Source organism: Scylla paramamosain, chromosome 19, assembly GCF_035594125.1.
Source record: "Scylla paramamosain isolate STU-SP2022 chromosome 19, ASM3559412v1, whole genome shotgun sequence".
NCBI classification, from domain to species: Eukaryota; Metazoa; Arthropoda; class Malacostraca; order Decapoda; family Portunidae; genus Scylla; species Scylla paramamosain.
Genome location: NC_087169.1, coordinates 18790921 through 18811141, shown reverse-complemented (window position 1 = coordinate 18811141; position 20221 = coordinate 18790921). Strand labels below are relative to the sequence as shown.

The following is a 20221-nucleotide window of genomic DNA, read 5'->3' as shown; positions in this document are numbered from 1 at the left end:
AAGGATGTCTACTCATGACAGAGAAAGTGAATACATTTCTTACACTCATGTGTTAAGACACAATATTGTTTCTCCCACAGCTGGCAAGGCTCCCCAGCGTCCCTCATCAGTCCTCAAGCCCAGTGGGTCTTCCTTTGGCCTCCATTCCCCAGACAACCTGCCACTCAATATCCAGAGCCGAGAGGATGACATCAAGGCACTCATCAAGCAGCTGGAGGACAACTCTGGCCTTCCCTACACCTTTGCAGAGGGCACTCTTTACCTTGACCCTGACATCATTGATCTCACCATGATCCCTCCCCCTATCACTCCAGATGAGGTTAGCTGATGCTACTTTTGCTTTAGTATTTAGTAGTTTGTGATAGGCAAAGATTCTCATAATTTAGTGCAATTTTTGCAATATGCATTTATTTTAAGTCTATAAAAACCTGCTTCCTCACTCAGCAGTTGACAAGTGTTGAAGAGCAAGACTGTACCTTGACCCTTCTCCTTCAGGATGGTACCAAGGTGTTCCCCCCTCAAGTCAGCACTCCACCCACTCCCTTTGCGGACCGGGAGACTCTGGAGAAGGAGCTGAAGGCACTGGAGCAAGACCTTGGAGACCTGCGCTCCCTCACCAACCCAAGCTGGCTGGACCACGACTCCCTGGCCTGCTACTCAGACTCCACCACAGGTCAGTTGAGGCAGGCTGGCAGTTTGCTGAGATGATCCTGTGATGTATAAAGCTTCTGTCTTAAGTTGTTAGCTTTAATGTTGAAGTCAAAACATTTTCTCTGTTATTATTAAAGTGCTATGTACATTTTTACATACATTTATTGAAATCAATTTAATACAAATTTGTGATTTAGCTTTCAAGAATTGATGCAAGTTGATACAGCTTTCCTCAGTGTTTGAACACCAATGCATGATACCCGCCATGTAACAGCTGCATTATTTCATGTCATGAGTTTTGCTTTTAATAGAATTAATTTTTATATTGTTACAAACAGGAGCAAGTGACACAGAGGACAGCACCTCCATCAGCAGCCTCAACACCAGCACCAGCGACTCTGTGTTTTCTCCCCTTGGGGGAGGCAGAGTGCCCGGGAGCAATGGCAAGGAGCCCAACTTCACTTTGGCTGCCCTGCGCCAGCTGGGCATCCACCTGGAGGAAGGAGAAGACATTGACTCCTTTATTGCAAACCTCACCATTCCTCCACCACCAGAAGGCTCTGTGGTGTGTAGTTAGCTGAATATTTATTTTGTATATGCCATGACAACATCCTTTAAGGGATGGCTGAGGCAAGATGTCACACCTTGTCATTTAGGAATACTAGATTATAGTTCACCTGACTACACTTTGGAATTATTACTTGAGGCTTTCACTCTCTTGTCAGAAGAGATTAAAAAGTACATGTTTAAACACTCAAGTATAAACATTTTCTCTTGTTCTGAAATGCAGGATCTTCAGTCTTATGCTGAAAGTCGGAGCCGAATGGGAGGCGAGTATGACCTCTCAGCCTTCATCATCCCCCCGCCGCCAGCCTCCGATGAAAAGGACAACAGGTCATCAGACATCATCCGGAGACTTTATGAAGCCAAAGAAGGAATCAGTAAGGTGTGTTCAGAGGGAAATTTAAGATTCCTCTAAAGACAAACATTTCCTTTCACTAATACCTGCTCTCTTTATCTATATCTACATGTCAGACTAACATATTCAGAATTCTCATGCCTAGTTGACACTGATGTTTTTATCAAATGATTATTTTTTTCTCATTTTTATTTATTTATTTAGAATATAGTAATAAGCAGACAAAAATGTTTGAAGTGTAAATATTTAAAAAGAGTTTAAAGCTTCACTGAATACATAAGAATCTCATTTTTTCCAGATGGTGTGTGAGGATGGCAGTGACATGGAGGGAGGCGGGGAGAAGGACCACGAGATAGGGGAGGTGCGGGTCAGCTCCGAGACCATGGCAAAGCGGTCCGGGAAAGTCGCCTCGCTGCAACGCCGCTTTGAATCCAGCGCGCGGACGGTCTATGTCAGCCCACCTACTTCTAGTGCCTCTGTTGACAACCGCCAGCTGCTGCTCCGGCTCAGCAAAGACAACTCCCAGTCCCCAAGTGACTCCTCTGGGTATGACAGCCTTAGGTCCAATAACTCCACTGTGGGATACGAGCTGGACGCAAAGCTGGCTCAGGCCTTGGAGGAGAACGACAAGATGTTCAAGAGCTTTGACACCCTGAAGCGCAAGCAGCAAGCAAACATGAAGGCTAGTGAAGGGACAAGGGAAAGCAGTGGCAGCGAGAGTCAAGACAGCCGACCGTCAGTCATGGCCAGAGTGAGAACCTTTAGCACAGGGGCTGCCTCCGCTCCTTCTGCACCCACCTGGTCCACCTCTTCCCTCCAACGGCCCTCCACCCTCCAGCGCCAAATGACAGTGCCAACCAGCAAGGCAGAAGCCAAAGATGATGACTGTCCGCCTCCCCCACCCCCCCGCACTCCCATCACCCGCACTGGCACTCTCACCAACCCCAAAAAGTCCCTTCCTTCCACCACTCCACCATCAAAAATCCAGAGAAGCATCTCCATGAGCACTGGGAACCTGGCCAAATCTGCCTCCCAGACAAACATGATTGGCCACTCCCCCTCCAACACCATTCTTAACTCTCCCACCAAGAGCACCAGATCCTCAGCTTCCAGTGAGGACGTGAGCCAAGTCAAAACCTCCCCCGGCTCACCCTCCAAGCAGAGTGTAGCCTCAAGTAATGACTCCTTGACCTCTTCCTCCAGTATGGTCACTGTCAAGTCTGCCTCACTCAAAAGCCTAGACCAGGAAGATGACCCCCCTGAGCTGCCTCCGAGAAATGGCGCCAAGACTTCCACAAAGCCACCGCTCCCACGCAGCCCCTCCCAGGTAAGGCTCTGCTCTCCCTCTTTCATGATCTTATTGCTGGTCATTGTTGCAAATCTTAAGTTATAGATAGTTGGAAATATGCAGGTAATTTTTTTATGATTTTTTTAGAGCAGGAGGGAAAAAAAGGTAATTTATGTCCATGTTTTATAATACAACACCTTTAATGCAGTGTTTGTACCCACAGGATGCAGTGAAGGCTCCCACCCACAACAAGAGTGTCCGAACACCCTCCCCTGCCCGTAAGGTCATAAGGAGTCCCTCGCCAGATAACCCAGAGAAGCCTCCCTCAGTGCCCTCCAGACTCCGAAAGCCTCAGCTCAGCCCGACCACCTCCCCAACAAACAATCTCCCCTCCACCCACCGCCCTCGCCAAGGGGTCAAGCTGGCCGCCCCCTCCCCCACTGGGAAGGCTCCTGCTCCATCCCCCACCTCTCCAAGGGGTGGGAATCGGTCCCCTCAGAAGAGTCCAAAGGTAGGCAGGAAGTCGGTGCCAGCAGAGGAGAAGCCACAGCTGCCTGCCAAGACTAGTCAGTCACCCCGCAGAGCCCCAGCCTCACCCCCCTCCACAAATGGTGTAAAGAGTCCTGTGCGAGCAACAGACAAGACCTCCTCCGCTTCCAGGTTGCCTCGGCCTGATGCCTCCAATGTGGTCCTCAAAAACAGCCTGAACCAGGAGGTGGCTCCCCTCCAGACCTCCTCCCCAAAGCTCTCCCCAAGAAACAAAATGGTGAATGGCAAAACTCCAAATGGGACGGAACTAGATGACTCCCTCGACTCTGGCAGCTTTGACCAGGACTCCCTCGAGGAAGCAGAGGACATAGAAGTGATGCCCCCGGCCTCCAGGGATGCCTTCCGCCGCTTCTCCGTGGTGGTGAGCCAGTCCCTCAAGTCCCTGACAGACATGGCAGCAGTGTGTGCTGAGGCCCAGCGCAGCGGGGGATCTGCCACCCAGGATGAGGCCAAGTTCCAGGAGGCCCGGGAGGCCCTCACCAGTGAGTCCAGACAGTTTGTGACGGCCTCCAAGTTGTTTGTGAAGTCAGCCACAGAGTCTGAGGACACACTGCTACAGTGCCTGGCCTCCTGCGTGACTCTATTGCAGCACATGGTGGACGTGACGCAGGAAGTAGTGAAGCACACCACCACACCATTGCAGACCCAGAACGTGGTGGTGAAGGTGCGTGACGTGGCCACCACCTACCAAAGCACAGTGCGGGCTGCCCTTAGTGCAGCTGGCCGGGGCATGGACCACCCCTCCATGAACACCCTCATGACTCAGGCCACCAACCTGGCAGGGGTGCTCACCGCTCTCATGCGCACCCTAAGAGTGTTCAGCCCGTGAGCCTCTCCCTTCTTCACCATATCTCGCATTGCACCGGGGAGCTGAGCCGGTGTGACTCGCAATGAATTCAAAAAGACTTATATCCAAAAAACCGTACTTAGATTATTTACACGTCTGTAGATATAGCTGTAGCAAGTGATATAATGACGACAAATGTAACCTGACCAAAATTTGTAAATAACGATAGAAATCTCAGGTATAATGAAGAGTTTGGAGGAAGAGCAATGACTTCAGCAAGAGAGGCCAAAAAAAAAAAAAAAAGAGGGTGGCCAGTCAGGAGAAAGGGGAGGATGAGGACTGCTGAGTGAGCTGTATATTATTATGTTATATTGTGTAACATGATTGTGTGTATAATGTATTGCCTGGCAGCCACGGTCTCCAACTGGATCATAAATTCCCAGTAATTGTTTGTACTGTATCTCATCGTGTAACCACTGTGGTATGAGTTTTGTTGAACGTTTTTCACTGCAAAGTTGTCATGTCTTAACCCTTCCGTTGCATTTATTTTGTGCATTTTTTTTATACTTTGTATTTCTTATTATGCTTCCACCCTTCATTAATTTTATATTTTGCATACAATCATATATTTCTCTCCTTGCATCTTTGAATCATTGTACATAGAGTCTGTACAGTCAGAGCAAGACACTCACAACAGTCCCCAATAGAAATTACAGCTCAGTGTTTTTTTAGTGTAACTGCTGTATTTTCTGCTAAATATAGTGTTACAGAGTATATTAAAAAAATTATTCATTCCTCCATTCATGTAAGTCTCATGCATTGTATGTGTTATATCATTATTGATTATATTAAACTACATGAAATCTGCATTAACACCAAATCCTCCAAAATAAAGAGTCACCAGGAACAATAGAGTTTAACAGCAATTCTGTTCTTCTCCCTGCTGTTGTGAAGGAAGCTGCATTGGTTTGTAGGACAGGTCTGTGCAGGCTATCCACAAGATCCTGTAATGCTGGGCAGGTGTGGGCATACAGTTATGTAATACCAGGCAGATGTGGGTGTACAGTATAAAAAAGTTGAGTGTGGTGTGGGGGCGGATTTGACTTTAGAAATTCATGCAGTATTTTACTTGTGGCAGGTGCAAAGCTGATGAGATGATAAAGTAGAGCAAAGGATCTGAATCAGTAGATGAGGTCTAGGTGTGAATCATAGGAGTAAGCTGGATATAGATGATCTGGGGGAGTTACTCCGACACTTTGGTAAGGTAAGGCATGTTTGCTTACCAGGTTGGTTTCCCCTAAATAAGTTGATGGCATATGGGTATCAGAAAGAGGAGCCAGTAAATTTTGGATTGGATCATCATTGAAACAGAGCCTTGGTTTAATAAGGTTTGCTGACTAGGTGTCTGTCCCTGAAGGAGAGGTCATACCATAATTGTCTTATACTTTTGAGTAAACCAGTATCAGTCATTAACTTCATTCAACAGTTAACTAAAAGCCTATATCAGTGTAGGTGCAGAATAAGGCTATATACGCATACTCATATCTCTATAAAATGAGGTCCAGGAAAGAAAACACTTGATAAACACCAAAAAGGATTAATCACCATCCCCCTGCTTGACATTAGCTTCAGAAGTACTCCCTCTTCCATCCTGATTAAATGACAAGAGTGAGCTCCCGTAATATATATACACCCACACAAATTAGTACAAAATATGGCATAGGAGAGAAAAGAACATACAATTAACACCAAAAAAGTATTAATTACCATCCCCCCAAATAGAATAGTAGCCCCATTCCATTTTCATGACTGGATGACAAGAGCGAGGTCCCGGAATATATACACACCCACACAAGTTAGTACAAAATAGGGTTTAGGAGAGAAGAGAACATACAATAAACATCAAAAAGTATTAATTACCATTACCTCAGTAAGACACCAAATAAAGTAGTAGCCCTCTTCCATTTTCTTTGAGTGAATGACAAGGGCAAAGTTCTGGAAGTCAAACGCTCAGTCAGACCATGGCGGCCACTAAAAAGGAAGGATGTTGAACCAATATATCCAGGAATTGGAGCAGGTGGGCCTTTTATTACGTTCTTCTCGTCATAGGAAAAGCATCGTGAAGTGTCTTTAAGTATTTTGAGGTGGGTAATGCTCTCTAAAGTAGCGTAATAAGATCAGAGGAGGAGAAAACAGGCTGGGTCACTTAAGGGGGCGTTGTTGACAAGTGAATTGGTGGCGGTGTTTATTTTTCTTTTATTTAAGTGTTGTAAAACCTATAAATGTATGTTGGGCTGCATGTACCGGTGTTTTATGTGAATGTGTGTTGTAGTGGTGTGAGGGACGAGAGTGTGGGAGGCAAGGTGTGGCCGCCTCACCCCAGCAAGGTCAGTCTTCCCCACTCGCCTCCTTCATTCACCTGTCGAGGCGCAGCGCAGGTCAGGTGGCAGGGGTACTGTTGAACCTGTGATTGTGTGTATGTACGAGTTGAACCGGCAGTGTGTGTCTTGGGGCATAGAGAGTAAGGATGGTCAGATCATCAATACAATTTACTGCCGAATATGCAGTTATAGCCAGTGCATTCATTATGTTTTAGGTTTTCACTCTGATCAACACACTGGGGAACTTGACGGTGTTTTTTTTTTTTTTCTTCATGGGGAAGCCATTATAGAAAAAATTGCTCCCTTCACAACACAAAATCATTAACCCAGAATTCATTCACTGCCTCACAACACTCCAATTCCACACATGATCACAATAAACTCACAACTCATTATTTAAATGCCAGCCAGATGCATATAACCTCAGTGAACTAAAAATGGTTAAGTCACTTAAAAATGGGAAAATGTTCATACTTGCAATAAAAATATACTGGGCAAGAGGGAAGGATGCCACATGCTTGATCCCCCCATCTACACCTAACCTTGCCCCAGGCCGACACAGGGGGCAAGAAAGTGAAACCAGGAAGCAGGAAGAGGCCTGGGTCACAGCCTCTTTTATGCCAAGGGCTGACCCAGCTTGATGGCATCTAACAGCTGGGCACTTAGGGTCACTTCCTGTTTTCTCTCCATACAAAGGAGCAGAGCTTCCCCAACATGACCTGAGTGCCCACCCTTTGTCCCTCGCATCACATCTGGCTCCTCACCAACAGATCACCATGTGGGAACACACCATGTGGTCCTTCACTCACACAGCACACAGAGAATCCACCCATGAAACAATATAATTAATCTTAAAAATGTCTTAATTCACAACTTTACATTGAAACACTTATTGTACTAAAGCAAAAAAGCTGAGAATATACATAACACTACATTTCATCAATTATATATATATATATATATATATATATATATATATATATATATATATATATATATATATATATATATATATATATATATATATATATATATATATATATATATATATATATACATACATACATACATACATACATACATACATAAGGAATCACAAGTACTTAGTTTTTTTATTTTATAGAATAACCACAAAGAATCAACTCACAAGGCACTTGTGGCACATGGGCATGCAGTTGAACCACACTGATCTAAGTAATGAATACCAGGCAGTCTGACAACCACTGAAGCTTTCATTTACTTAATTTTCTATCTCCTCAGGACCCTTTTGATGGAGAAGAGTTTGTGGAGCGGCTGGCATGGCGGGTCAACGCCAGCGTGTCGGCGCCGGGCTCATCAGACTCGGTCTTCAACCCAGACCTGCTGCACGAGGCCTTCACGCAGGCCATCAAGTGAGCTGCCACAGACTTACCCGGTGATCTGTGGAATGATAGGCAGATAGACATTGCCTCAAATATATTGAGTATGATGGCTAATATGATAACATTTCACTCCATTGCCACAATTCATTATGCCTTGATGTAGAGATAACAAGGCATGGTGGTGTTCCGGGGAGTCACAGACAAGAGATGGAGGGCGTTGTGTAGAATGTGTGCCACCTTTTCCACAGAGATCTGCAGATCCTGGATGAGAGGACAGCTAAAAAATGTGAGCGAATGGAGGCAGCAGTGAGGGAGGAGGAGGTGCGCTACTGGCACAACATTGCCCAGCTTCTGGAACACAATAAGGTAAGAATTTTTCAAGCCTTAATGTTTGCCATGTATGCAAGGCCATGTGCTGAAGAATTGGGAGATTTACCACAAAAATGACACTTCATTGGATGATGCTTTTCTTGTGATCCTCACAGCAATATAGCTTACACAGTTTCTGACAAAGGTTTATCTTGCAGGAAGCATTCCAGAGTTTCCAGGACCTAGACAGCCACATCAACAGTGTGGCCACCAAGGTGGTGCACCTCGGGGACCAGCTAGAAAGTGTCAACACCCCTCGGTCCCGAGCAGTGGAGGCCCAGCGCCTCATGGACCACTTCAGGGAGTTCCTCCTTTCAGGACCTTTGGTGTCTGAGGTCTTCACTGACAAGTCCAAGGTAGCAGTTAACTCACACTATTGAACTATATATTAGAAAGTTTTCATTATGTGTCCAGCTGTTGGAAAATTGCATACCTAATTAAGGTTTTTAATAGTATATTCATCCCATTCCTGATCAAGAACAACTGAAGTGTAAATAGAAATTCTTAAAATGTTTAACTGTCCAGATACATTGTTTCCAGTATTTGAAAGTTCTGCACATGTTTTCCAGATTTATGAAGCAGCAGATGTGATTCAGAAGCTTCATCTAATTGCCCAGGAGCTTCCCTCGGGCAAGTATGTGTCCATCACCTTAAACTGATTTGTACATTAATTCATTTTTGAGTTTTGTGAAAGAATATTTTCGTGCTAATGATATCTCAGATCATAAACTTCTACCACTCTAAAAGTTTTATTGTTGCTTCCAGATTTGAAACTGCCAAGGCAAAGATAGCAGAGAAGTATGATGAAATAGAGCGATCCCTTATCATGGAGTTTGTGAAGGCACATCGGGCAGGGGACAAGGATCGCATGAAGGAGATTGCCTCCACACTGTCTCACTTCAAGGGCTACTCTCAATGTATTGATGCTTTTATAGAGGAGGCACAGCATGTAAGTGTGTTCTGCTTTTTTCTATTGCTTTACAGTACACAAAAGAAGAAAGATCATTGAAATATGTGCATTCTTCTTTAAGAATTAATACTCAGGTTCAGAATATTTTTCTACATGAAAATTACTATGTAGTCCTCTTCATTTTCTTCTTTTGCTATTATCCCAGAGTCAGGGATTGGCACCATGTATAATTCTCCTCCAGTTGTTTCTGTCCATTGCATCTTCCATTGTGACTCATGCCTTTTGCAGTTCTATCACAATTCCAGTGCTCCACCTGACTTGATTTTCCCCTTGATCTTCTCTCAACTGGTTTTCTCCAGGCTCCTTTAATAAGTTCCTACACAGTGCAGGCTTCCAAATTCCACTGTGGGATGGAAGAGATTGATAACTGCCTATACCACCAGGGGTCACTAAGATCACGAGACATGTACCAGGAGGTTGTGCCCCTGTGCCGGAGGTCTGAGGTGCTCATCAGGGAGGTGTTCACTAATCCTGACCAGGTGATGGGCAAGTTTGTGCTGAACATCTTCCAAAGACAGCTTCTGGTGAGCATTTAAGTGTGGTTAGGTTTGTTTGGGGCAGTACTGTATTTATTGTCTTGATGCTGCATTCTGGGGAGACACTTCCTGGCTTCAGTGAAACAGTTTGATAATGAGTTAGTCTTTGTAGTTATATATTACTTAAGCTGTATATCTAAAGTCTATGAACAGCCACTTAGGTTGATAAAACTGTCCCTCACACAGGAATACATACAGATGAAATTAGAAAACAAGACTCTACTTGAGCTGTACCTGAAGAACCTACATGAGCTATACTGCCAGACTGTCAAGCTATGCACAGACCTCCAGACCTTCAACCTGGGCAACGACTCTCAGTTTCTCTCCAAGCTCACTAAGTCAATATTCCAGCGACACCTAAACTCTTACATCAGGTAAGTTTATTTTCCACATTCCTCTTACCATGTGTTCTGTACTTTATTCCAGCTTCAGCCAGTCTGTGTTCTCCCCTCATCCACTTTCTCTCTCTCTCTCTCTCTCTCTCTCTCTCTCTCTCTCTCTCTCTCTCTCTCTCTCTCTCTCTCTCTCTCTCTCTCTCTCTCTCCATCAGGTTTTTACTTTCCATTTACCTTTCTCTTCAACCTTTTATTTTGGCTTAATATTGAAGATTGACTAAAATCTTTATTGTTTTTTTCCTGAAGGGATAACTGGTAAATCAGAATCAAATAAAATAACTATTACATATCTTTTATTTACAGCATAGAGACCAGATTCCTGAAAGAAAAGTTTGGTTTAATTCTGAGTCGCTATTATGAAAACAAAGGTCACCAGAAGAAGAACATACAGTCTGGAGGGTAAGTCTGTGGTGGTGGTGGTGGTAGTGGATCTTAAGAGGTTACTGGGGATGATGGGATTTGAAGCTGTTAGATTTAAATTCAGATAAAGTAACTGGTAAATATTTGATATGTGTTCATTACCATGTATATGCATTGTCTACCTTTATAATACCTGACTAAGATCGGTTTACTGTGTTGGCAGCATCAATGACTTCCGGCGCAACATCCAGGATGTGATCGGCACCAAGGCCAACATTAACATTGGGCCAGCTGTGGAAAACTATGGTGGGGAGACCTTCCTGTCAGAGGAGGTGGCAATCTCCCTCTTGCAGGAGACTAAGCAGGCCTTCAAAAGGTGCCAGATGGTGAGAAAATGTCTTGTCTTTTATTACCACAGCCATAATTGCTTTATTTACAGTGAAAACATATAAAAAAAAAAATGATAATATATAAAGGACTTCTTGATTTAATTTAGATTTCTGGCCATAGATTACTGTTGTGTATACTCAGGTGTGCCACATGAACACATATTTGTGTAGAATCCTTCCTGTTGTCTTGAGATTGTTATTGATGGTGTGCAATTTATTCCAGCTTTCCTCTCAGTCTGATGTTCACAATAATGCTGTCCAGATATTTGATCTCCTAGCAAAGGCTCTCTTGAATGAACATGTTGATTATGCCATTGGTAAGTGTTATATTTTGTTGTTAAAATTCACTTCAATCCACCAAACATTTATATCAGATCATGTAAATGTTTCACCATTCATCCATTGTACTACTCTATGAAAACTTTACCATCTACTTGAAATTATTAATATTTCATGTTCCAATTCTCATCCTTTTGCTTTCTATTTCTGTTTATGCAGATGGTTTGCTGTTTTCATGTTCCTCATTACTGTCAGTGAAAGGTGAACCAGAGGATTTTTTGGATCATAGCAAAACTCATCCTCATACATTCTCCTTTCCCAGAGTTGGGGCTGCAGGTCATTCCTGGTGGTGAGGTGCGCACTCCCCCAGAGGTGAGCTTCTTTGAGGTGGTGCACCAGAGCAGCTCCATGATGAACCTTCTTGACAAGTTGTTCAGTGACACCCTTGTACCACTGGTGATGTGAGTTCCTCCTTCCTTTCCTCATTATGCTTCCTCCATAAAATGCTGTAGGACTGAAAATGCATGAAATATTTCTTTGGTGGTTCAGTTTTTGGTAGACATGAAGTCTTTGTCTAAATATAAATTGCAGGTCTATGTTTTGGAAGTGCAAGATTAATTTTTTATTTCAATATCAGCATGTGAAAAATATTCTAAACAGTTTTGAACAGTTCTCTACATCAAGCTTGGACAGAAAAGCTCAAGACCCAAAACAATCTTATGCTGACCAAGTTGAAGGGAATGGAGTCATTGGTAGTGGAGAGGAAGCTGCAATGTTACAATGAAGATGGATGTCTGACAAGAGAATCAAGCTCATCTTTATTCCTAGATATGCTACTCACTTCATCTTACACAGCCTTTCTTTATAACACTCTTTCTTTTTTCATGCTTAAAGGTGCAGGCCATTGACCATGTCTGTAGTAGGAAGGGAACTCTCATTACTCACTTCATGGCCAATGATGATACATTTTGCTATTGTTTGTTACCTCACATTTTATTGCCAAAGTTACCTTTAACAACGAATCTTACAACCTCCACCACGACAGGTATCGGTCAGGCCGTACACTCCATACTTCATCCTGTCCTGCCTGTGGTGCCCCGATTAATAGGAAGGATCACCGCAGAACCCTCCAAGGATTTATCTACCAGTAACTCAGTCATTCCTTGTGGTCTGAAATAGGAGGTGGTAGCCACCACTCCCTCTAACTGATGGTGCATGGATGGTGGTCTGACATTGCACTTTTGAATGGCAGGGATGTTGTATTGTGGCTCTTCTACTCAGACTCCTGCCCAGCACAAACTATTTGCTGCATAGACAAAGGACACTGATTTCAATAATAAGAGCATGCTGTGCTCCCCATGCTAGCTCAAGCTGATACAACAAGTAACTAGATCTCCTGAACAAGAGGTTGTTAAAATTTGTACTTCTGTGATATGGACCTCAGGAAAGACTGAGTATTGAAGATGGAGAGAAGTTCTTAAGAGTCAAAAAAGAGCGTGTTTGATAAAATAGGCCCAGACAAACACTGGACAAAAACAACCATGGATTGGACCTTGAGACTGGAACTGTACTGATAGTCTTATATCAAGCCACAAGGATGACATGAAGTGCCGAGTGTTCTCTCTTCACTGCACAAGTTTGACTGAACTAAGATTCTGAGTTGATGTTTATCCAGAAAATATTGACTTTTCCTCTATACATTAGACAGCTGACCAAATACTTCCTACTTGTCGACTGATTATAATAGTACAAGTTATGATCAATTGTGCACTTTGGGAACTTAAATTACCATATGACTTTCAGTCCAGTCATCAAGGCCAGCATCAGCACAGCTTCACCTTCTGTGATAACTTACCTTGCATTTTGTAATCCAGTGCTGATATTTTGGACACCAAGCTTTGTCTACACTTTCAACATAATGACTTGCAATAAAAAAGAACTGCCTGACAGCTCTTGGATGCAACCTGGTTACCTCACCACCTCCAGCAGCAGTATCAAGTCCTTTGAAGACCCTTGCACTTGATGCTCTGATCCAGTTATGGAATAAAAAAGAAATTCACTGTTTGTGAAGGCCTTTTTATTCTTATCATTCTCAGTTAAATTTTGGATTTTCCAGAATTTACATTAGATAGGTTTTGTAGGGCAGTAGTTAGTTTTTATTGTTTTCCTTCATCTGTGTGCAGAGGATTTACATTTTTTGTTATATGTATCTGTTCTTTCTTCTAGTTCCACTCCCAAACATGGGGACTGTCTGCAGAAAAAGAAGCAGCTGGGCAGCACACTGGAGCAGAAACTGGACCTTGGCCTTGACCGCACCTTGTCAGCAATTGTCAGCTACGTGAGGCATGTCCTCACGGTGGAGCAGAAGAGGACAGACTTCAAACCAGAGGATGATGACATGTTAATCACCAATGTTACTGTGGTTAGTGGTTTCCTTTGACATATTTGAATTTACTACAGTGGCAGTTCTGTTGCATACATGGATCTTATCGTAGATGCCTTGTTCTCTTTGGCAGTTTCCTTCAAGGGAATGGCCATAACACAGTTTCCATGCCTGCCTCTTCATGTAGTGTTTGCTTCTTGCAGTCTTCTCACATATACTCCTGCACTCATTATCCTCAGTTTTACAGGTGGTTTCCCCTGTAAATGTTAATTAGATGCAATGATGCTTTAACAAGAACTGTGTGGAGGAGGTGGAGACACTCTTGTACCCATTTACTTGCTTGAAGGGGATAAATGCAGGTAACAAGCTCTCATGTGAGTGACTGTGTGTGACAAAAGGCCAAGTGTCAACCATCGTGAAATGGAGTTGATCGTGTAACATTCTATAATTTTACCACTATCCTAGAAACAATAACTCTTGTCTTGTTAGGTAAATACGAGATGCTTGTACCCCACAAGCCAGCCAATGTAGTGCAGTGTGATAAGTTTTACACTAACAGTTATGGAAATTTTTCTTGCATAGAATATTTGGATTTTTACACTTAACAGTTGTGGAAATTTTTCATGCATGGAATATTTGGATAATTTTAAGTATATTGATGCTTTGCCTTAGAACCAACCATTAAGTATATCAGTGGGTATCTCTACAAACATTAGTTATTCACTAAATAAGACAGAGATGGCAGGAGTGTGGCTGGCAGTGCACACACTATTAGAGTGATATCAATAGACCTGGCCAGAATAAGCCCCACACACTTTGATGATGTCACAGCCTGTCCACCTGTTCTTTAGTTTCCTACTGAGAGTTAACACATCAGATCTTGTACTACAGCTTTGAATAACGTATTGTTTGTATTGATTGGTGGACAGGCTGTGACGTCATCAAAATGGGCAAGGCTAATTTCACCCAGACCTATTGAATGACCGAGATGGTGCACAAAGTAGCTTTGTTCATGTTACTGTTCTTTTTTAGGATAGTAGGAAAATTGTGGAACGGATTACAATTGACGTAATGATGTGATGGCATTAAGGTGCATGTTGCCAACCTGCATGCCTCTTATTTTGTCACAGATTCCACCACAGAAATGCCATGCAGGAAAAATCACTACAATGTGGCAACATGGCATTCTACACTCGTAGTTTTGATTGGTAACAATGGTCAGTTCTTATTACGCTTGCTTAGAGGAATATGTGCCTCTGCCTTTACCGACTCCCCACCCCGCACAGCTGAGAGTTACACACACATTTTTGTGTGAGAATTTTCCCTGGTGTCCAAGACATGCACAAGTGAGGTTAATATAGTGTGTGTGACTGAGTGCTATAAATTAAGGTCCAGTACTAAGGAAATATGTCAGCAAACTGGCATTAATCCAATTACAATACACTGCCTAGTCTCTTTGTTTAGTGCTTCTTTAAAGCATGAGGTACCCTGCCACAAACACTGACATCCTGGAGAAGCAAGAGATTCTTTTCCTTTTGCTGTCTTGCTGTAATGGTGGCATTTTTCTTCAACTGGCACCCTGTGTGAACCAAAAAACTCCTATCACTTGGGACACCACCTCCCACCATAATTGTGGCCGAGTATTTCACACACTACAGAAGCAGCCTTAAGGTTAAGAGACCAGGCAGCACATTGTTACAGGATTAAGGTCAGTCAGCCAACATTTCCTTAGTACTGGGCCTTAATTTGTAGTACTCAATCGCTCTTATTATATTTAGCTTCACTTGTGCGTGTCTCAGACATCAGGAGGAATTCACACATGGCAGTGTGTACGTAACTCAACTGTGGAGGAGATAAAGGTGGAGAGACTTCATAATGAAGCACACATTTCTCCAAGCAACACTAACCATTGTTGTCAATCAAAGCATAGGTGAGAACTCCAGTGTTGCCATATATGGCAATGCAATTTTTCCCACGCAGCTTTTCTGTAGGAGAAACATCGTGGCACCAACTGCACACTGAGTGCAATTGCAGGGTGGTTTGCACTAGGCCAGACCACTTTTTGCAGGAAGCCGTTTGTATAATAAGTGCAGAGCAGGAAAATATGGAGGGACATTTTGCAGGCAAAGATGGAAATATAGAATGAATATTTATTGCATGAATGCTGTAATGTTCTGTCCCCTGATGCAGGCATGCCAGCGTGTGGTGCGCTACATCAACCTGGTGGTGGAGCGCATCCGGGACTCCCTTGATGGGCACAACTTGGAGAGTGTGCTGCTGGAGCTGGGCCTCAGGTTCCACCGCACCATCTTCGACCATCTCATGAAGTTTGAATACAGTGCCACTGGTAAGTCTTCTTGCTTGGTGGTGGGGGTTTCCTCTCAACATCTGAAATGTGCCTTGCTTGATGTTACTTGTTTTTGTCTGTTTAGGATTAAAAATGAGTGATTGCATGCAAGAGTGACAGGCAAGTGAAGTGACTGTGGGGACATTCTGGAGAGAGAGAGAGAGAGAATGTGCGTGTGTATGTATCCTGTGGTTTGGGAGACTGGTGAGTGACTGTGGGGTGTAAACATCCAGAGAGAGAGAGAGAGAGAGAGAGAGAGAGAGAGAGAGAGAGAGAGAATGTGTGAACACTTTCACGGCAGGGTTATTGAAGAGAAGAGTTTTTAGTGGGATTTGAAAAAAAGAAATTAAGTGTACAAGAATGGTAAGTGATGGGAAGTTAGTCAATTCAGGTTTGAAGTCACAGTAAAAACATGAAAACCATTCATTACTTTTAAGTTTAGTCCTCAATAAAAATATACTAACATTTTAGTAGCAGGCAATTATGAGGAAATTATGTTTTATGACAGTTTTCTCATGTAAGTAAGTCAAAAATATTCAATACATCAATTCTAGGGACACCTATTGACAGACTGCTTGAAATCTACCTCCTGTAGAACTATAAATGTGTGGCACTTGCTGTTTCAGGAGCAATGGCTGTGATCTGTGATGTGAACGAGTACAGAAAGTGTGTGGCAAACTTCAAGATTCCTCAGGTCAACTCCCTGTTCGACACACTCCACACACTGTGCAAGCTGCTGCAGGTGACCCCAGAGAATCTTAAAATGGTGTGCTTTGGAGATCAGCTGGTAAGCAACTATTATTATGATATATAACCATACCATCTCTAGACCACAAGAGTAGCCAACTTGTAATTAAAAACCTTTATAAAATTATAATTGCATGAAAATACTCTTCTACAAAATAGGTAGCAAATGATAGGATATTCACACCAGACAAATATTAAGCTGCAAAATATAGTTCGTGGTCACATTACTTGCTGTCTTACTGAAACTATTGATAGCTGCACATGAACTTCTAAATTTTGAGAAAGTTGTCTGGTGAAACATTTTCATTTTATGCTTTTCAGAGTGGCTTGGATCGCAATGTTCTGGCAAACTTCATTCAGCTTCGTGCTGATTACAAGACTGCCAAACTTGGAAACCAACTGAAATGAGATATTTAGTGTATGAGACATGAGATATTTAGTGTATGAGACTTAAGGATGAAATATATTTATTATATTTTATTTATTTAAGTGGCAGAACTTTGCATTTACACAATACATGAATTTTGCAAATTTCTCAAAGTTTTCTTGAAACCTAAGGTCAATCTACAACTGACATACATGGACATTACAGTACCTTACAGATGTACACTGGGGTTCTCTCTCATTTTTTAACACTGCAGACACATGGATGAACAGAAAAGTAAGATGTACTGGACTGCAAAATGTGCCTCAAATCTTTCTTTGTGTATGGATAGGAGTGGTCTGTGAATGGAAGTTTTACTGTTAGTTGAAGTGCCTATGTAGGCCAGTAAAGGTTATCAATGTGTAACGTGAATGGTCCAGAAACTAAAGATGCCACGACAGAGGACTAAGTTATCAAATCTCAGCTGAGCTACTGACTGGAGATGCTTTGATAATAGCCAAGACCCTCTCTCTCTCTCTCTCTCTCTCTCTCTCTCTCTCTCTCTCCTTACCCAATTAACCAACATATACTTTCATTGCTTCCTACACTTGTACATTATTATTCTTCCTAGTATTCTGTTCCTTATATGCAAAACTGATAACTTATAAAATATTTTAAAGACTGAAACATCAAAGTTTTTGAAAGTTAAGGTTATTTTACATCTTATTGGTGATCTATTAAACTATGTATGATTAAACTATGTATGAACTTCAGTGAATGTTAATTAAACAACAGTCTACCTGCCACTTTTGTCAGGAAAATGTTAATACTAGTCTTCAACTGTTGTAATTTATATGAGTGCAAATGAGATTGCAGCAGCATTAATGAGAAGCAGTGACATCTTCCATTTGTCATTATAAATGGTGCTTAAGTTAACCTGGATCTGTATAACACAATGTACAACTGGTGGTGAGTGTTGAAAAGTTTGGTGCATTTCTGACAGACTCATTACTGTCTTTTAACAGGTTAATGTTTCAGGAGTGAGCAGTAAAGAGGTTAAAAACAAATGTCTCAAAAATCTGAATAATAAGAATGCATTTGGAATTATATTAGAATGCTGATGCATTCAAAATTACCTCACTTTTCTGTGAATATCTCAGAATTAATCCGCTGGAAATCCAAAAATGCTATGAAATGTGATAAGTTCCGACATTCACACAGTGATATGTTGAAACCTTTCTTTATTCAACTGTGATGTGTATAGCTATATTTTCAGTCAATATAAGCTGTTGCCTTGTTTTTCTAGTTTCTTTGTATCCTTCAGAGTCATAACACAATCTCCCTCTTTCCATTATGATAATGCCTGAGTGCTGACAGGTAAATTACAATAGAAACTCACCTGACTTAATGATTGAGTTAAAAAAGGGAGGCGCCACAACCAACTTGTGACATGGTGTAGAGGTACTTCATACAAGGGCACAACCTGTAACAATGAGTGGTCTTGTTATTTATCATAACAGAACAAATGTCAAAGAACGCGGCTAGGGAATGAAGTAACAGGGGAAGCGCAAGTGAACAGGTGTGCAGGGAAGTTTACAGTTTAGGAGGCAGGCGGCCATGAGCAGTGAGATCAGAGGTCGCCTGCCCTCTCACCTCTGACTTCTGATCTGCTCTGCCAATTTAAATCGCTCCCGAGAAGTTTCGACGGGAGTAAAATCGCAAACTTTTGCCAAATTGCTCCCACTGTCGTAACCACACTCCGGAACAATATCAACGGTAATCAGTATATGTATGAAGTTATATTGACATTATTATTGTTCTGTTGTCTGGAATAGAAATACGTCGATCCGCAGCTGCATGCCTCCCCCCCACTCCCCATCCCCTCCGTAATATAAATCCTCGCTTCCCCACTCTCCACCATATACGTAATAAATTCTCGCTAGCTTCACTCCTCACCCCACAGCCCCTAATATATAATCTTCACTTCCCGCCTTTTCGCCCCGCTAATGTAAATTCACTGGTAACATAACCAGTCAACTAACTGCCATTAAACTAATTACGCAGTATTTTGTTCGTTACAATGCCACGACTTTTATGAGAGAGAGAGAGAGAGAGAGAGAGAGAGAGAGAGATGGGGGGGGGGCACACAGCCGAAAGATTTGAATGGTTTGTTTTTCCACTTATTTAAATCAACCGCCGCCTTTGATATGGAAACTTTTACATGCCCAGAAGTTAATTCACCAAGGATCAAAAGAGGTGGAAGGCAGAGTGGAAAAAAAGCAAGCAATGACTCCATGATTTTGTAGCTCAAGTTTACAAGTAAAAGCGGGCTGATGTACTAATGACCCTTGAGTGGTTTGTCAGTGCTTCGAGACTGTGGTTTAGTCTGCTCGAACACCACAAATGCCATCAATTACCACATACACCACTAATGCACGACAACTTTTGGTTAATTTCTAATGTAACTTCAGGATTACATATACATGAATGTTAATATCTGGTAAATGGTAAAAAAAATGTCAGTAAAGAGGATCCTAACGACATAAGCCTAACCACCTCTTACAATAATCACTCACGGGTGAATGACCAATTGCCCTAACAATTGTCAACCTCAGGAACTCTATAGAAACTGTATAATTGATTACTTCTGCGATGTAACTCACTCCCGTGCATTGTTACCTATAACCTCACACCATATGTTCTTATAACTTAAAAACCTGACTCAAGAAAACTATACCATCGATCACAGTTGAACCACGTACAACAGTCGCTTAATAAAATATACGTATTTTAACAAACTACTTACCAAATTTCACTTTGTCTTCTGCAACTGTCACTTCTCGACCAACTCGTACTCCACTTCACCAGCCTTCATAGATAACCAATACCTGAGGTCTCGCCCATAGAAAAACGAACAGGACAAGGGAAAGTGGAACACCCGTCCTTCCCCGTAGCGGCTCCACGACTGAGGGACCAAAGCCGGCTGCCGCAGAATGAATCCCTGACTGACACACTAGCGCGCGCAAGTGAACTACTGAATGAACCAGCAGATGTTAAAGCGATCCACCCAGAGTTGTATAGCTTAGAGAAAGTAATGGCAACTTCAGGGAAATTTAGATATGCTTCTGTAGCGATATAATAGTGTG

The 20221-nt window shown here is 42.5% G+C and overlaps 2 protein-coding genes and 1 long non-coding RNA gene across 14 annotated transcripts in view; 2 read left to right on the top strand and 1 right to left on the bottom strand.

Moving 5' to 3' along the window:
- Positions 1-5101, top strand: part of LOC135109831 (uncharacterized) — a 264130-nt gene extending 259029 nt beyond the window's left edge. For 6 of the 8 annotated variants that reach the window (XM_064021548.1, XM_064021551.1, XM_064021547.1 and 3 more), the window contains 6 exons: positions 81-319; positions 445-673; positions 990-1216; positions 1442-1597; positions 1869-2897; positions 3082-5101. In XM_064021548.1, the coding sequence (XP_063877618.1) occupies positions 81-319; positions 445-673; positions 990-1216; positions 1442-1597; positions 1869-2897; positions 3082-4236 (3035 nt within the window). In that variant the 3' untranslated portion in view covers positions 4237-5101. The remainder of the gene's footprint in view (positions 1-80; positions 320-444; positions 674-989; positions 1217-1441; positions 1598-1868; positions 2898-3081) is intronic. The other 2 variants (XM_064021549.1, XM_064021550.1) reach the window with 1 other exon arrangement.
- Positions 5102-6153: 1052 nt separating this feature from the next.
- On the top strand, positions 6154-18373 carry LOC135109828 (exocyst complex component 5-like). Of its 2 annotated transcripts, none has more exons than XM_064021545.1 (16): positions 6154-6271; positions 7836-7966; positions 8185-8302; positions 8464-8661; positions 8875-8939; positions 9071-9254; positions 9659-9799; positions 9998-10185; positions 10510-10605; positions 10790-10952; positions 11179-11272; positions 11557-11695; positions 13461-13656; positions 15808-15964; positions 16591-16751; positions 17033-18373. In XM_064021545.1, the coding sequence occupies exons 1-16, from the start codon at positions 6239-6241 to the stop codon at positions 17117-17119; spliced, it is 2151 nt and encodes a 716-aa protein (XP_063877615.1). In that variant the 5' UTR covers positions 6154-6238; the 3' UTR covers positions 17120-18373. The 2 variants fall into 2 exon arrangements, with proteins under 2 accessions (XP_063877615.1, XP_063877616.1); XM_064021546.1 differs by having other exon boundaries at positions 6214-6338.
- LOC135109830 (uncharacterized) lies at positions 15754-20073 on the bottom strand. Of its 4 annotated transcripts, none has more exons than XR_010272925.1 (5): positions 19882-20073; positions 18475-18558; positions 17307-17434; positions 16940-17110; positions 15754-16005 (listed from the first exon to the last, which is right to left on the bottom strand). It is a non-coding gene; the product is annotated as an uncharacterized LOC135109830 (long non-coding RNA). The 4 variants fall into 4 exon arrangements; XR_010272924.1 differs by having other exon boundaries at positions 16952-17110; XR_010272926.1 differs by lacking the exon at positions 16940-17110 and having other exon boundaries at positions 19882-20067.
- Between the last annotated feature and the right edge of the window lie 148 nt (positions 20074-20221).

What these genes read in the sequence shown, in the direction of transcription:
- LOC135109828 (XM_064021545.1), top strand. Translation starts at nt 6,239, where the DNA reads ATGTTGAACCAATATATCCAGGAATTGGAGCAG. An exon ending in ACCCTTGTACCACTGGTGAT is followed by an intron (nt 11,696 to 13,460) that starts GTGAGTTCCTCC and finishes TCTTTCTTCTAG; the next exon opens with TTCCACTCCCAAACATGGGG. An exon ending in GTTTGAATACAGTGCCACTG is followed by an intron (nt 15,965 to 16,590) that starts GTAAGTCTTCTT and finishes TTGCTGTTTCAG; the next exon opens with GAGCAATGGCTGTGATCTGT.